The sequence below is a fragment of the Esox lucius genome, chromosome 7 (genome assembly GCF_011004845.1).
Source record: "Esox lucius isolate fEsoLuc1 chromosome 7, fEsoLuc1.pri, whole genome shotgun sequence".
Lineage (NCBI taxonomy): Eukaryota > Metazoa > Chordata > Actinopteri > Esociformes > Esocidae > Esox > Esox lucius.
The window spans coordinates 7599390-7617220 of NC_047575.1; the positions used below are offsets into that span (position 1 = coordinate 7599390).

At 46.6% G+C, this 17831-nt stretch overlaps 1 protein-coding gene across 6 annotated transcripts in view; it reads right to left on the reverse strand.

Moving 5' to 3' along the window:
• The window catches only part of dacha (dachshund a), a 110992-nt gene that overhangs the window by 5075 nt on the left and 88086 nt on the right, over positions 1-17831 (reverse strand). For 2 of the 6 annotated variants that reach the window (XM_010894706.4, XM_010894705.4), the window contains exons 6-11: positions 16617-16752; positions 16079-16153; positions 6574-6719; positions 5530-5686; positions 1705-1851; positions 857-922 (exon numbers count right to left, since the gene is read on the reverse strand). In XM_010894706.4, coding sequence (XP_010893008.1) covers positions 857-922; positions 1705-1851; positions 5530-5686; positions 6574-6719; positions 16079-16153; positions 16617-16752 — 727 coding nt within the window. Of the gene's footprint in view, positions 1-856; positions 923-1704; positions 1852-5529; positions 5687-6573; positions 6720-16078; positions 16154-16616; positions 16777-17831 lie in introns of all 6 variants that reach the window. The other 4 variants (XM_010894704.4, XM_010894702.4, XM_010894707.4 and 1 more) reach the window with 3 other exon arrangements.

The window sequence follows — 17831 nt, forward strand, 5'->3', positions numbered from 1 at the left end:
AGACAGAATGAGAGGGGGACAGAATGAAAGAGCATGCGAGTGTGTCTCTGGTTTCTGTTTGCTGTTGTATCTCCATACTCAGGTCGAGGACTGGAGGTGCCTACAGTATGTGGTCCATCTGTGGAACATGTGGAGGCCACAGCCTCCCCTCCCTTCACTTTGACCTCCACACCTGAGGTTACTTTACAACAGTCCCAATTTAATCAAAATGGTACTTTGTTGTGTACATACCGGGGCTATATTTGGGAAGAGAGAGGAGATATGTCTCAAACCGTTTTCTCCTGATTAATATTGTATTGATATCTGCCATACAGGTTTGTAGAATGAGGTACCCGGAGGACTGCAGCGCCGATTAACTCGAGTCAGCTCTTGTAAACATGTCTTGAATGCTTTGTCCAGTGGAATTGCAGGCTTTTCTTTGAAGTCCCATGTTGTTGATAAGGCGTGATTGTATGTGATTCTGTGAGACGCTTTCCACACAGTTACTCCAAGGATGAGGAATCACGACCCATTCAATGTGTTTATGTGCCGCCTTCAACACATACTGTGCCTGTCCTAATTGTTTTAGAGTTTGAATCTATCATTTTTCTATGAAAAACAATAGCATTCTATGTGTCCCCTGCCCAAAAAAAACAAAATTCCTGTGCAATAAAATGGTGCTCCTTCTCCTTAAGTAAAAACACGGTGATTGTTGCATAACTTAAAAAAGCTTGCATTTACACTGGACCAACATACATGAAGTCAGCTGTACGCTCTTCTGGGACACATCGCATCTCCACAGAAGATATTGTACATGTGGAAGACATGTTCCAAAGGGGGAGAGGAGGCATTACAGAGGCGCTGTGCTAATGCTTACCCTGTACGGCCGAGTTCTCCTGCTGGCTGCCGTTATGTTCCGGTTCCACCTCTGGTATCATCGCCTCTGAAACGGAACGCAGGCATCAATTAGGACAACTTCCTACAGGTAGGTAAAGGCACGCGGAACCGAATATAGGCGGAGTAGAATCAGATGTGTCCACGAAACAAATGAGGCTGAAGTTATCCAAGATCTTACAAAAAACTAGGGTAAGATCAAGCTAGATTTATTCTCCACAATGGCACGCGAAGAGGCCTGATTGTTCACACACAAATGTATCAGTCCCATCAGATGAAAGGAAACCCAATGTATTTCTTCGAATATATTCATGTTTAATCAGCATGGAAAAAAAATAATTGCTCTGCCCTCTGAAATGTTTGCAGATGTGTTCTGTGCTCTTGACTCAGTTTCCCTTTTTTTTTTTTTTACTTCTGCTCCTGGTAAGATATTTAGAAATGAACAACTGCAAATGGGGAGCTATCAAAACCCTTTGCCGTTTTAAGCGTTTGCGGCGTTTATGATAAGTATCTGGATCCATTTCCTCACAGGGTAATAATGCTAATGTCATGGAAGTGATAACCACTAGCGCCGCTGCTCTGACGGAAAATATCCACGCTGTTTCACAAAGTAGAATGAGGAAGACAAGAATAAAAATCAGAAGAGGGAAATGAGTGAGAAGGAAAGAACACTGGATAAGAATGAAAAAAAGAATAAAACATGAGAACGTTAACGACGGGCAGGAGGAGAGTTGAAGAGTTGAGTGGAGAGTCACAGAGGAGGTGAAGAGAAGGAGGAGAGGGGAGTATGGAGTGAGGGGAGGCGCAACAGAGGGCTGTATGAAAGCCTACCATTGAGACTCATGCGGAGGTTTTCTGCGGAGGTAGCCGTTTTGAGTGCCTGCTCGACCTGTTCACGACGCTTGGACTCGAACTCCAGAGCCTCCTGCAGTTTCCTCTTGGCCTTCTTCTCCTTCTTCAGGCGCTTCTGGATGGTGGCTAAACAGGCACACAGGGAGAGAGAAAAAGCAGGAAGGCAGCTAATTAGTTGACAAGCTCAGCTCAACCTTTTATCTGGTAAATAACATTTCTATGTTATTTACCAGATAAATATGCAAAGAACATATTCTTATTTACATCAAAGTCACAGGTGCAATTACAACAAGGTTTTTTCACCTTGTCAGCTTGGGGATTAGAACCAGCGACCCTTCGTTTACTGGCCCATCAGTCTTGAATGCTTGGCTACCCTGCTCTGCCAATCTTTCATGCTGTCTTGCTTTATTACATTAGCTTCCCAAGCTACACCAGCTTACAGCCTAGCCTGGCTTATCACAGAGCATGTTGCTAGGCTGACTTCAGTTGGCAGCTCACCCACAAATTAATAAGCAGATATATAACAGTGTTCCTAGTGATGAAGAAGCAAAACAAAGATATGTAATGGTTCTTCAATAACCTACATCACACAACTTTTGGCCTCTGACCACTTCTCAATTCTAGTATAACAAAATCGAAACTTATTTTACCTGCCTGCCCTACAGATACCTGCAAACATCTCAGTATTTGGTTAGACTGGGCATTCTCTTTCCATACCCACGTTAGCCTCCAATCTAAAGTCACATCTAGAATTGGTTTCCTGTTTCGGAAAAAAGCCTCCTTTACCCATGCTGCAAAATATTGTCTTGTGAAAATAACCATCGTACCAGTCCTAGAATTTGGTATTGTAATTCATAGGGTTGTCGTTAACATTAATGTCAAACATTTAGATGCAGTCTATTACAACACCATCTACTTTGTCACCAGTGCCCCCTACAACACTCACCACTGTGATCTTTATGCTTTGGTGAACTGGCCATAACTGCACACATGACATCCACAAGTCCCTCCTAGAAAAATCCCCAATATACCTCAGCTCGCTCCTCAATGTCTGCCCACCCCATAGAAATCTAGGCTCTGGTAGATTGTATTTTTATTTTATATTTGAGCCCTATATTACAGCAATAAAATGACACAGAAAATACACAGATATCAAGTACACGTTAAGAAAAACAATCGGAGTGAACAACAAAAATGTCATTGAACATACATTTGAACTGCCTTATGGACACCAGAACATCTATCTTAAGGAATACAAGACATTCCATGAGTGGAAAGATTATAGTCAGAAGAAGTTTTCCATAACTCTGACTAAGCCTGTGGTATCTCTAGTAGTAGCCAGCGTGTTTGATAGCAGCAGGTTTTTCAGTTACATTTTTTGGTAAGATAGTATGGTAGTTTTAGTAATACAGCTTTATTTACTTTACAAATTTTAACCATTGTCTGGCTATTTTGGAAAGGGCCAGATACCCACAACAATCAGACAGTGTGGTATTGAAATAGTCAGATTTTGCTTTTCTAAAAAGCTTTATACACAAGTTTCAAAGTTACATAAAAGTATGCCAGTCAAAACTTAGAGCTGTATTAATGCCTTACCCAACGCCACATCGGTTTTATAAATACAATAGAATCAAATATGTCAGCGAACCAGGTGCTGAATCAGTTCCTCACTCATACTCTTTTGCCATCTCTAATGATAATGCAAGGTTATATTATATTTGTAATAGAGCAGTTGTATAATACCTGTGGAAATACACCACTAATAAATAATCTTTCATTTTATACTTTGTAGGCTCCTTTAGATTAGGCCATGATGGCTTAGTGATCTGGCTAAGATATACAGTACTGTGCAAATGTCTAAGGCACCTGAAAGTCAAACTAAGGCCATTTATTTGGGTAGCAAGTGTTTTAATAAAAAAATAATGTAATATGTATATATACATGAGAATAATGTATATGATTATTTATTTACCAAAAAGCCTATCCAAATAAATGTATTACAACTTTCAGACGCCTAAGACACAATACTGTAGTTCAGCACTATGTGAACTCCTTCCAAGTTAAAATCTCAGAAGATAATCACTTAAATAAATGAGCCTAACAGTTTGATTAGCTAGTTTAGCATTCAATGATTATTACATACACCTATAATGGTCACATGACAGTTGTTTTTAATTTAAGGCTTAGGGCAAGCAGTTCAAAGCAATTTCAAGCTTATGATTGGAGAAAAACTTTAACAGAGCTTCTGAAAGGTGATTCCTTTTGTAAAATTGGAAACACTTTTTGTGGACACCATCCTGTCTGCTCAAAATATATTAATTTAATGTGATATCTGCATGTTGCTTTGATAAATATTTTGTAAAAAAAAATTCATGTAACATAAAAGTATCTGGATTTGCTGAGATACTCTTGTTTTTGCTTGCTATTTGGGGTCTCAGGGCCAGTTATCTGTGTTAGCACTGCTGATTTAAAAATGGCTTCAAAAAATATTTTTTTTATGATTGAGACCCAGATCTTAATGAAGTTCAACCTAGCCAACAGACTGTATATTTAGGTAGGAAACATGTAGACTGTCAATGTGTAGGGTTAATGGAAATAGGTTAACAATCTATCTGCAAATTGCAGTGCTATTTTGGTAAATTATATTTGCCTAATTTGGCCTAAGATCTAAGGCTGAGACACTTTTTTAATCTCCCATGAGAAGAAATGTCCAATGTTACCCTGTGTACACTGACAGTAAAGTCAGGAGTGTTGGATGAGCCAACCCCATGGTTATCCATTATAGGCACAGTAGTTTTGTTAACACTCCTGATCAACATCAGACAAGGAGGCAGAAGAATGGAGCAGCAAATTTAAATTAGCGGTTACCTTTACTGAGTTCAGTTTGGTCAGCCAGTCTCTTAAGGCAGCCTTGAAGTGCTGGGATAAAATCCAAGCTACAGTATCTTGCTCCGGTCATTGCTAAAGTAAACACTGCTTTTGGCAGTCGTTTTTTTTCAGTTCTCCGTTGCCAATTACTAGAACGAATTATAAAAGACTTAAACTTGACAACTTTATCACTTCTTATTCCTTCAAAAATAAATTGCCTGGGCTACCTAATCACTGCCCTGCTAAATTCAATATTAATATGTATATACATATCACCTCATATGGTGAGAAACAACGGACCTTCTGTGTATTTGTATCACCCTCTATGCTGTAACTTGTTGGTGAGATTTATTGATCTTTTGCCTATTCCATTACACATTGTGTCTTTGATTGTATTTACTATGTGTAACTCAGTATTGTCTTGTAATTGTTTTGACTCTGGCCAGGTTGTCATTGTAAATGACAGTTGCCTCTCAGCCAGCTTACCTAGTCAAGTAAAGATTAAATAAAAGAACATATTTTCCTGGAAACTACAGCCATAGCACTGACGCTATCCTCAATACCCTAGGGCAAATAACAGTTTGTGTTACACACAGCTGATTGGCCGAATCGCTTTTCAGGTCCTGATCAAAAGATTCATTTGAATAACGTGACATGTTAACAGCCATGGCTAATAGATAATCAAAGTGCTACATACTTTGGAGTAGATCTGAGGCAAAATCAAAATAATCTAAATCTGACACTGATCTATGCCAAGCCCAGTAAAAACACAAACATAAAGTATTATTTTGTTTGGAATTTTATTTACTATGTGTTTATTCATTCATTCACATGCCAGATCATTTGTTCTCTTTCTCGCTCTCTTTTGCTTTCTCTTTCCACAAGCTCGTTCACAGGCACACGTTCCCTCTCTCACTCTCTCTCACTCTCTCCTACCTCGGCTGTGCAGTTCGGATGTGAGCTGTCTCTCCAGACTCTCTCTCATCTCCCTCTCTCTATAGAGCTCCATCTTGAGCTCCTTCCTCTCCTGTTGGACCTGTTTCTCCTGCACGCGGGCGTTGTCCACCGCCACCTTCAGCAGGCCCTGTGCCGCCCGAGGGACACACAAGGAGAAGAGCACTTTAACTTTTAACTCCAGAACTGCCCACCAGAGAAACACAACACTCACAAACACAGACAGACACAACATTATCATCACCAGACAGAGAAACACAACATCACCAGACAGACAAAACATCATTTCGACAGACACAACATCATCACGTCGGCAGACATAACATCACCAGACAGACACAACATCATCACCACAGGCAGATGTGTATACTAGAAGTTTGTCCAGGTGGAAAAGACATCTATACTGGGGTAGTTTCATTGTTTGAACCCTTGCCTTAACCTTAACCCTTACCTTAACCATGCAGAATGAATGCCTAACCCTAACCGAAACCCTACCCCTAACATTAACCCCATGTACCCCTAACATTAACCCTATGTACCCTTAACATTAACCCCATGTACCCCTGACATTAACCCCATGTACCCCTGACATTAACTCTATATACCCCTAACATTAACCCTATATACCCCTAACATTAACCCTATTTTCCCCTAACATTAAACCTATGTACCCCTAACATTAAACCTATGTACCTCTAACATTAAACCTATGTACCCCTAACATTAAACCTATGTACCTCTAACATTAACCCTATTTACCCCTGACATTAACCCTATATACCCCTAACATTAACCCTATTTTCCCCTAACATTAAACCTATGTACCTCTAACATTAAACCTACGTACCCCTGACATTAACCCTACGTACCCTTAACATTAAACATATGTACCCCTAACATGAACCCTTTTCATCATTTGTAAGAGTTAAGACGTCATGTAGAAATCATATTGTAAAGATGTAAACACACACACACACAAGAAACAGCAACAACCCATCCCTCAAGCTTAAGTAGGAGTGTGTCTACCTGGATGTTGGTCAGTAGGGTCTCCACAGAGTTGAGGCCGTCCGCGAAGAGGAAGGGGGCGGGGAAGCCCGGTGGCAGGGTCTGCCCACCCAGCGGCATCTTCTCGAAGCCCGGCTTCATCATTGGCAGGGCCAACTGGGCCTCATCTGAACGACACACGACAAACAACATAGGTGTTTCACAACTGGCTGCATCAGATCTAACCGGGCCGTTCAAATGACTCAGGTGCGTGAAAAAACGCCCAGTCATTCATGGAGTACAACTGGCAGGGGTCCTCTCGGGGAATGGTGGTTAATCGACGAGGAACCAGAGTGCAAACCCCCAATCGCCACAGCCTAAGGAACAGCAAGGAGCATGGTATTTTCCCCTCTCACAGACCTCCCTCTCTCTCCTCCCATCCCTCCCCCACCCACAGAGACGAAGGACAGGCCCGCGGACCGGGGGAAAACAGATAGAAGCCTGAGAGGGGCCTGAGCCATGATTCACTCGGATAATCTGGCTCTGCGAGATGACACCAGCCGTCCCGGCTTCCCGGGGCAAGACAAATAGGACAGCCAGGGTGGGGATTGTGATGACAGTGTATCAAGGGTCACATCGATTTCCCGCCGCGCTCCCAGGCTGGCCAGATAACCCTGCACTCCATTCTTCCCATTGTTCATATTCCACCTGTCCCACAAGCAATAAATTTCCCGCTGTACTGGAAAGGGCATTAAAGTAAAGAGAGGGAGGACGACTGAGAAAGACAGAGGTACAGGGAGAGCTAAGAAAAAAGAGAGAACACTCCCCCATCCCGATGGTTTGACAGTCTGTGATTAAGTTTTTGGTACCGACTGAAAGTGGTTCGCAGATCAAGGTCACATAGACTGAGTGTGAAGCGGAAAGGAGTGTCTGTGTCTGTGTGCGTGAGCGAGAGAGAGGAAGAGGGAAGGGGAAGACAAGAGGTGTGTAAGGTGAATCTTTAGATAAATGGAGAATCTGGATTTCTTCCATGTTCAGGAATGGCATCTGGCAACCGAGCACCAGCTTCCATCTTTTGGCCCGTGTGACGTGCCCAGAAAGGATGCTAGCACCCGCCCCAAATCTGTCCCTCTTTCCAACAGACAAGCTGCTCACCTGAAGGGTGGAACTCTGTCGTAAAAAGCCCCTCTGGCCTGGTGAATTCAGTGCTCTGCCGCCCCCACGGCCCTCCCTCTCCACCGCCACACTCTCCACACCTAATTGCTACTCTCTGTTAAACGACAGATTTATCTTGCTGCTGTTGCTGATAGCACACAATTCAATTCATTTTATTCGGTGGGGAGATGGGAGGAGGTGGGCGGTGGCTGGTTGGCCCGTGACATTTACAAAGTGCCCCGGTTCCGTCTCAGGTCACTGTCATGTGCACAAGTAATGATGCTGGATTCACACGCTGTCCAGTGTTTCTGCGTATGTAAATTGTGTGTATTTGACTGTGTGTGTGAGACTGTGTGTGAGACTGTGTGTGTGAATGTGAGTGAGTGTGTGTGTGTGTGTGTGACTGTGTGTGTATGTGACTGTGTGTGTGACTGTGTGTATGTGTGAGTGTGTGTATGTGACTGTGTGTGTGACTGTGTGAGTGTGAGTGTGTGTGTGTGTGTGAGTGTGTGTGTATGTGACTGTGTATGTGACTGTATGTGTGTGTGTGTATGTGACTGTGTATGTGTGTGTGTGTGAGTGTGTGTGTGAGTGTGTGTGTGACTGTGTGTGTGAGTGTGTGTGAGTGTGTGTGTGTGTATGCGCAGCTGAAGAACACAAACAGCATTCAGCCTGTCTGCAATATAGTTCTGGAGTGGTGGGAAAACAGCCATTGTACTTGATGGGGACCGGAATCCCGACACTTCACTGGGAGCCACGTTTCTTTAAAGGACCACGGTGAACCAATGACAACCCTTCACTTACCAACCTCCCCCCACAACACGCAAACAGAGCAAACAGATAAATAAATAAACTAACAAAAAGAAAGGGAAGTGCAGTTTCCTTTCAACCCACTACATGAATGAATCAATTATTTAACAATCAAGCCTTTTATTTTGCTGCCCACTAAAAATAAAGACAATGTAATGTTTCTGAAAAAAACTGAAAAAAAAGGTTTCAAAGTTTCAACAAAAGGAGAGCGATTTGAAAGGCCGGCTGAATCCATCAGCTCTCAGCAGAAAGAGGAAAACAACTCGAACGGAGAGGAGAAGAAACGAAAAAGAACGTTCCGCTATTCTGCTTCAGGAGACTGAGTCCACCTGCTAACCCTCCGGGCTGCGACAACGGCCCGGTACGGACCACGTCCTACCCAGAATGCCCCTGTCCGGACACGGATGGGACCCGACTGGGTCCACCACTGAGAACCTTCCATCAGCCGGTCTGACCAGATGTGGCTCCTACCTCCATCCGCGCCTCCGTATGGGCGAACAGATGTCCGGGCCAGGAGAAAAGGCCAGAAAAAGCATCTACAGCGATATCCCAAATTCACCCTCTCCATACGCCGGTCAAATTTACTCCCAGAAGCACCTTCTTTTCCGACTCCCCCCGGTGCTTTCTGACTCCATCTACGTATCTACGAGTGTAGCAGAGGGGCCTGATGAATATTTAGTTGAAGCCAATTAAAGGGTGATTGGGGCCGGGCCTGGGGTGCACCATGTGATAGTCAGGCCCATACGTGTCAGCTGGAGGAGGGAAGTCTCGCCGGCACCATTTTACATAGGATCAAGGCAGGTAAATAATTATACTGACGACTAGGTTGGAAATCAAAAAGGCTGACAGGAAAAGTAAAGGAAAATATTCCTGTCAGGTAAATATTCACGCATTTCGTTACACGTGTTAATTGGAAATAACGACGGTACGCAGGAAACATGGAGAAATGTTTCCGGAACGTTCCACTTTACTGGCTCGGAGGCTGATAAGAACCCCATGTGGACCAGACCCAGGGCCAAATATGCGAGAGTCATTCTCGTGTCCAACTCATATCTAAGTGGTACATTTTAGATTTAAAGATGCATTGAGCAGTACGCCTGCCCGCATGTCCTTTTATCCCCTGTGCCTGTCACCTTATCTCCATGACACCCCCTGGTGCTCCCCCCTCTTTCCCTGCAAGAAGCACCCGGCAACAGCAGCGTTCACTCTCCTCTCCGGCACGCTGTGTTTCGGTGGGGGAGAAGAGGAGGGCTGGGTTATCAGTCTTTATGTGGCCTGATAACAGCACTGACGCCTGTCACAATCCCAGGACCGGTCTACCACAACTGGCTGAGCATAAGGACACGCGGAGGGAGGGAGGGAGGGAGGGAGGGAGGGCGAGAGGAGGGGGGGGGCTGCAGAGAGCGACAGGGAGGAAGAGAGTGGGATCGAGAGAGAAAGGCAGGGAAAGCAGGAGAGAGTGAGGCAGAGGGATGGTTAAAGAGGCAGTGGTCCTCTGAGCCCAGCCTCCCACCACTGTCCCTGAGGCAGCCGGGCCCTCGCAGCTTCACACGGCACCAAGCAGTCGTGATGAAGCACAACTCACAGGAGGGGAGACGGATCTCTTTCCTGCCAACTATCTATTTATTCCCGACAAGATGGCAGGTTTTGACAGCGGGCACCAAGGGAGCCATAAACCTCTGGGAACCAAATGTCTTGATGGTATTTATAGTGCTCTCAGAGAAATACTCCAATCAAACAGGACGAAGGGAGTATTGGTAGAGGAGACTCTAGGGGTGATGCGCGCGCACACACACACACACACACACACCTGCTGCCGGTGCAGTGCACGCCATAGTAGTTGGAGAGCTGTGTCTGCTTTCGCCAACTACCAATTAGGAAGAGACGTGAGTCATAAGGAGATGACTGACAAGTCTGGTGGTAAGAAAGTAAGCTGACCAAAAGGAATTCCGAATTGGCATGTAGGTATTTTTGTTGTTAATATTTCAACTAATGCATAAAAAAAAAAAATCAAGTTAGTTTTTGAGGAAGTGAGCCAGCTGCATGACATGCTGGCTACAGATGGCTACTTAAAACCAAGTATGAGTTTCCGTCATCCCCCAGGTCAAACCTATTCATCTGCTCCACGACTTCCAAACCTATCCCGAGGGCCACGCTTCCCCCTGACTTTAAACAAGACATGTCGCCTAAACGACAGGCAGGACCGAGAACAGTCTGGAAGTGCATTAAAACCAGGCTCACAAAGGAAGAAAAAAAAAAGAACACACACACACACAAAATGGAGGTGAACTTAATGAGCTTAACCAAGTCAAGAAGGAATGGCCAATGTTCATTATTTTCCCGAAGATGAAAGCATGACAATAAAAGTTTGACTAAAGCACTGGGCCCAGGAAGTGTGCACGGGGGTCCGTTTATTATATTTTAACTGGCATACAGGGAAGTCAACGTATACTAAATTGCTAAAGTACTAAAGATAGAGAATTGAAGGAATGTAAATGAGCGTTGAGTTCCGTCTATGAGCTGCTCATAAAGCTGGCACTGCAGTGATCTCTGGCCTGCAGGTAGCTAGCCCACGGTCGGCCGCTCCGTCAATGTCTTCATTACACTGAGTAGGGGAAAAAAGACGATTTATTTCAGGAAAAGTTTGGGCTAATTCGTGAGGTCTCAAGTGGGAGTTCCCATTTCGAAACTTGTGTCTGATGAGGAGAGAGGGGGAGACGGCAGTTTAGATGGACAACTGTAAACAGGAAGCATGCAGGTAAATAGAGATCTAAAAACACGCAAAGACATGAGAGGCTCAGTGTGTTTTCTGGCTTGATGCTCCAACCTCTCCAGCTCATGAATATTCGTAGATCAAATGAACCATAATGAGGTATCTCTTCCCCCAATTAGCCTTTGAGTAGTGATGGGTGGAATATTAAGAGATTGGAATACTGGGTCAAAACTCCAACATTGATGTGGACCAAAAGAAATAAAGGGCAGCAGGTACCCTAAGAGAGCGAGACAGAGAGTCTTGCGTGCAATCATTAATAGTTTATTCCTAGATTTGAAAATCTACATTGACTATAGTATATCCAAAAAACCTATATCTGCCGTGCCAACAATAGAGTCAAATCTTCATTCCTGTCCAGATACTTGGACAGAGAAACAGGACACGACAAGGTAACAGATTCCCTTCCAACTAGGTACCCAACCACCTATCTACCTCTCAGAACCAGAGCAGAACCACAGCAACTGTCTGTTCCCCCCCGCCACAGAAAGAAGTGGGCTAATTTATTACCCGTCTGCTCAGCCAAGACTGCTGGCGATTTGAGGTGACTTTCAATCGCTTACAACCTTGCCCCAAACTAACCAGGCGATTTGAAACGGCTCACTTCTATCCACAAACACTAACGGGTCTCTCAGGTCTGGAGGCACAGACCTTATTTATGTCAGCATCTTGAGACACTGGAGCAAGATAGGGTGTGTGTGCGTGTGTGTTGCCGAGGACTAAAGAAGCCCACAACTTGCAGCTAGGGTTTAATTAAACCATCAGAAACTCACTTAGAACAGCAATCAACCTAATGATCAGAAGGGGCTTCAAAGCCGCCCTCGCGGATAGTCCCCTCTGCACATTAGAAGGAAGTGTTCCCACATAAACAAATGGGCCTCCACTAGAAAAAAGGACGGCGCTTTTTACCAAAAAAAAAGAAAAGAAAGGCAGCGAGGGCTTATGACGCATTTTTATTTATTTATCCTTTGCGTTCGCGAAAGAATAACCACATCTGTCGCCAAGAAGTTAAGAAGCTATCAGTTCTGAAACTCGGCCAAGCCGACGCAGTTAAGTACAGACTCATGGCTTGGAACAAAACGGGGTGGGGGGAGGGGGTTCTCCCTCGCCCTGTGAAGGGGCTCTTTGCATTTGTTTTGACTGATTTACCGGTTCGCTTATCTCAAAGGGCGAAACAATGCTGCACATTTCTATCAGAAATCATTACAGGCCATTTCAAATCATTTCCGCACAGCTAATTTCATAATGGCGGAGGGAAACATTGATTGTAACCAGATGCCTCCTATCTGCCTCGTGGAAAACTGGCTGCAGCAATTACAGAAGTCCCGAATCTAACGTGCCTTCTATCGAGGCCTTCACTGCACAGCGCATTAAGCCTGGACTAAACACACAAAAACGCGACATGCAGCTAGACCACAGAGCGCCTCGAGTCAGAGTGAAGCAGGAAGCGAAAGGATGACGCAGGGATAGGCCTCGGTTTTCCACTCATCCCCCAGGTGGGATGCGGCTGTGCGTCCTTGGAGCAGAAGTGTGCTAATGTGATGCACAGGTGGATGTAAACACAGAGGCTGAAACCTGGCTGATCGGAGGTCCCATCTGGTCGCTGGAGCTTCCTCCGCATTCACACGAGGGGACGTACATCCTGAGCTGTTTCCTCAGACGTGCCAGACGAACGGAGAGAGCGGACTGATAAGTGAACGTTTGATTGTCCTCGTGCCAGACATTCCTCTCCACTGAGACTTCACTTGCATAAGTGATATTTGCAGTTCACACGGAGTCAGTGTAGTAATGCTATAAATACGCCCGGATTCATTGAAAGGCAAACTGTTAATTACACCAGCACATCAGTTCAATCCATGAGGTAGCGAAAAATTGATGTATATCCCTACTGAAGAAAAAAGAGCGTAAGGCGTGAGTATTTAAAACGGTTACACTGTGACATGCTTGGAAAGCAAATCTATGCATATTTGAAGTTTCTGACAGTGTTAACTGTGCCAAGACTCTTGCTCGTATGGAAGACCTGTTGGATGAGAACAGAAAACGGCATCTGGGCTAGAGATTGAATGAAGAGGGCAGCTCTCAAAAGCCGGACATTGAAGAGAATCCGAAAGCGTCGGGAGCGAAAACGAGGAGAACGGTGCAATTCCTCTTCGTCTTTCCTTCGCTCCTCGCGCCGGCAAAATAGAGAGAGTGGCGTAGGACCTTGCCCCCAGCAAATCCCCCCACCACTGCCTCTGCCCCCCGCTTTCAGTCGACTGACCAGCAAAGCCAGTGATTTATGGAACCGGAGAGAGGGGGTTCACTCCGTGGACTCCTGCCGAAAAAGGTACTCCGAGCCGGAGGCCGGGCCATTCATCACCATGCACAGACGTGTCACATTGTTTATCACACAGACTCAGTCTACCATGGGCGCACGAACCCGTCGCCACGATGCCCCGCCACAACAATCCACACCGTGCAAACATTATTCAAAGACCGGAGCACTTCTCAAGACTCTATTGCTTTGGGTCACGCGGGACGAAAGGCTAAAGAGAGAATCTGAAAAGTGTGATGCGTTTCGGGGACTGTTGTGCCGAGGTGAGGGCGGCGTTCCCGGTGACGGCGGTCGGCGCGCATTGAGAGAGCGTCCATGAGGAGAGCAACTAGATGTTTAAGTCGATGGAAGGCTGGGCACGGACTAAACTCTGCTTTGGTTTCCAGGCTTCAGCTAAGGCAAGATTAGAGTTTAGGTGACATAAAGGTGACATAACCAGGTGACATAAAGCGATGAGCTCATCGACCAGATGTGTTCCGTCAGGAACCCAAGGCATGCGCTCATCAGCCATGGCTACTTCTGTCCATCCCATCGTGTGCCTACCCATAATGCTCTGCTCTGGGGCAGGTGGGATATCTAGGTCACAAAACCATTGGTAGCCGACACTTGGTATGCAATATTACTATATGTGTGTTTCTGTGTGTGTGTGTGTAAACGTACTTAGGACGGTGTACGTGTGGATCACTGGCGATGTAAAGAAAGACAACCGGTCACCATGCTGGACGGGTCAGTATCATGCGAAGACCTCATGGAGCTTGTGCACGAAAGCGCACATGGCTTCTATTAAGAGACAAAGACAATTTCTTGGAGGCAGTGAGCTCAAATGGCTCCACACAAAAAAAAAAGACTTGGAGAGAAAGAGGGAAAGGGAGAAAGAGAAGACTGTGTCCTTGCCTGTTCCCCGAGACCATTGGTCTTCACTGACCTATATTCACCTCCATTAGAAAGGCCTTGCTTTTCAAGCCCCCCCCCCTTCTCCTTTTTGAAAACCTACAAGCAGGCCGAACAATAACAGCAGAAGATGAAGGAGGGCGAGGAGGAGGGGTTGTTTAGGGTGGATTCTTTTCCAGACACATTAATAAAATATGGTCGCGGGGCCAGGTGCACGTTGAATCTCTTTGATAGTGCTCCGGGCCATCTTTGCTCGTTCTCCTGGTGGTGGCGTGTGCCGTGCATTAGATCTCGCCATCTGGCGGCGTTGCTGCAGAGCTAAAGCGCATGAGAACGCAGACGAGTCGAGCTGGGCGGGAAAGGGGGAAAAAAAAGTATCCTTATGCACGTCCGTCGACGCGCATGTGCGTGCGTGCGCGCGTGCGGGTGTGCATGTGAGACAGCGCACCCACTGATCGGAACCACGGTAAGACACAACCCCCCGGCCACCAGCACCCAGCCTGGTAAATAAGCGCTTCGTAGATGTTCAATTAAGGTCCTAATTAAGTGATTAATTAAGATGGACCATCCGTGACGTTGAGGCAAAGAAAGGGTGTACATTTCCGGAGCCGTCTCCCCTGAAAAACGTTTAGATGGCGGAGCGGCTCGGGGAAAAGTGTCAGCGCGCTCCCTCGGCGGACTCGTTACAGGCCCCGTTTCCCAGGTAGCCTCTTCAGGGGGGTGGGGCGCGGTGAGGGCTTGCTGCATAGTGTGTTCACTGTAGGACACATCCTGTTTGAATCAGACAAGCACTGTCTCCACACGCAAAGTGAGAGACACACACACACCCTTCAAAACACACACACACTGTTGTGGACTGAAGCCACTGGAGACCCCCCCCCCCCCTCCCCCTGACCCCCCCCCCCCCCCCCCCCCCCCCCCGTTTGCCAGCTCAATTCAGAGACACGAGAGTCACATAGTGTTTAACACACACACACACGCACGCCTGCTTTGGACTGAAACCACTGGAGACCTGGACTCCCCCCACCTTTCAGTTCAGGGGTTCCTTCCCGGGCCTCCCTCCAGCCTCACTCCCCCTGACAGAGATGGATGCTGGGGGGGGTGCCGCTCTTCCTAATAATAGGAACTTGTTGCATAAGAAGAACCAGTCTGAGTTATGTAGTAAAACGCTGAGATTCAGATTAATGGGGGGGCAGGCAGACACATCTTGTTTGTGCTGTGGCCACAGTAACCACGGTGCTGCCTCTGGGCACTATTTAACCCTCGTCTGTGATGTTCCCCCAAGCCTCGTCGCCACCGGCAAACTGTGACCGTCATTCTGACCCGAATAACTCTCGGCGAGACGCTGGGTTGTGTCGTCCCGATGGCTCTCATCGATCCTCACCTACGTGGACTTAGAGAGCCTCGTTTCTCACCGCTATCAGATTCAGGGACTTTGTTTGAATCCCCGATAACGGGGTGCTTTATCTAGCCTGGCTCCCCTGCAAGTTTCTACACCAATTACATTTGCTCATCTGTTCTCCTTTTTTTCCACTCAGTCTCTCGCTTGTCACACACCATAACACACACCCACAAACACAAACACACAAACACAAACTCACACATACCTTTGTCTTTTAACATCTTCTTCATGTTGATCCCAGCCTCTCTGTCTCCAAGGTCTCCATCGACGGGATTCATCACTAAGAAACAAGCACAGGTCAGCGATCGACAGCTGTTGTATAAAAGCCATGTGTATAAATGTCCATCTTGGGCTGTTTATCCTGATTATTTATTTACAAACAACTGTCGAACGGGAAAGTCTGTGTGTGTGTGTGTGTGTGTGTGTGTGTGTGGGGGGGGGGGTTGACAACAGAGACAAATGTTTGCCAATCAAGTCCATTAAATTGAATTGAGAGACAGCAAGAGTGTGAGAGTAAAAGAGAGACGCGTACACCACATTAACGGCAGGAAGTCAGTGAAGGCCGCATCAATATTATTACTGTTGCCTTGTTGCTATTGGGCGGCCATGATTGTCATAATATATTTTCACAATCACAATATAAGTAACCTAACTCTCCGTGTCAATTCGCTGAGGGTAGTAGAGAGCGGAGAGAGAGACAGAAGAGAGACGGAGAAGGTGAGATAAAGGGGCTTGCGTCTCACCCAAGCGATCTGAGCTGTGTTGGTGCGGGGCAGGGGAGCTCGAGGCACTGCTGCTGGGGTGCGAGGAGGGCTGCGAGCCCGGGCGGGGACCTTCCTCCATGGAAGGAGCCGGAGAGGGGCTGTCCTGGATGCACTCCTGCCACAGAGACCGAGGGTCAGACTGGTAAAAAGTTAATTCAGCAGAGTCACAAACACACACACACATTTCTAAACACACGGCGCTAAGTTCAACACCTGCGGGCGCGTAACGCGAGCCGGCCTCTCATCCCTATACATCAGACAGGGAGATTAGGCCCTCTCCTCTGATATCTGGGTGAAGGGAACAGGACGGGATGAAGGGGAAGCTGGGAGAGTAAACAGTGCCAGAAGCCGCTCTCTGTCTCTGCCATCTGCGAACCGGGTGGCGCTATTTAAATAGAGCAGATCTGCGGCATGGCGCGCCCTCTGCCCTCGCCAAAAACACAGCCCTCCGCTCACTTTTTGGCGGGGGGGGGCGCTAAAAATACACCTGACACGTCCCTCTGAAGCAGGTCAACAGGGGAGAGATGCTGTGTCAGTCTGATGCAGAGCCGCCCCACGGAAAACAAATACACATTTATGTAGAAAGGGTTTGAGTCGACTGATCAAATCGCTGCTGGAATACAGCCCGCAGGAAATGAATGTGTGCTGTAAACACGTCGGAGTGATCTGTGCGGGGGCGCGGGTCTGTCTCTCCGTGTGTGAGTTTACTCCCCTGCCTGTTCCCTAAGCCCCCGGCTCTCTCTGACACGCGGCGTCTAAGCGGTGATACACGCACACATAGCAGTCTGACTTCCTCTGTGTCGGAAACATCTACCTGTCCCCTGCCCTGGTGTCGTGGCGGGGGGGGGGGGGGGGGGGGGGGGGGCGGAGGGGTAACCCCAACCGCGACTCCTCTGATTTCAGAATCAAATATATTCAGATCCTTAATTCCATTCCGTAAGGATTGAGTCACAGATCCCACCGTTTTATTATGTCGATATTAACTCGCTTTCTGACGCGGAATTGTCCCCATGAACCGCCTCAGGAGCTGCGTGTCACCTACTCAACACCGCTGATATCATAGCCAGAGCCAAAAGTCAATGACATGGGGCATCTTTTATGTCTGCACACTGTTTCCATCCCTCTAGCGTTGTACTAAGCAGTTACCGGTTCCTCGAAGCCTACAGGTAATACGAAGCTCTTTGCATTCAGTGA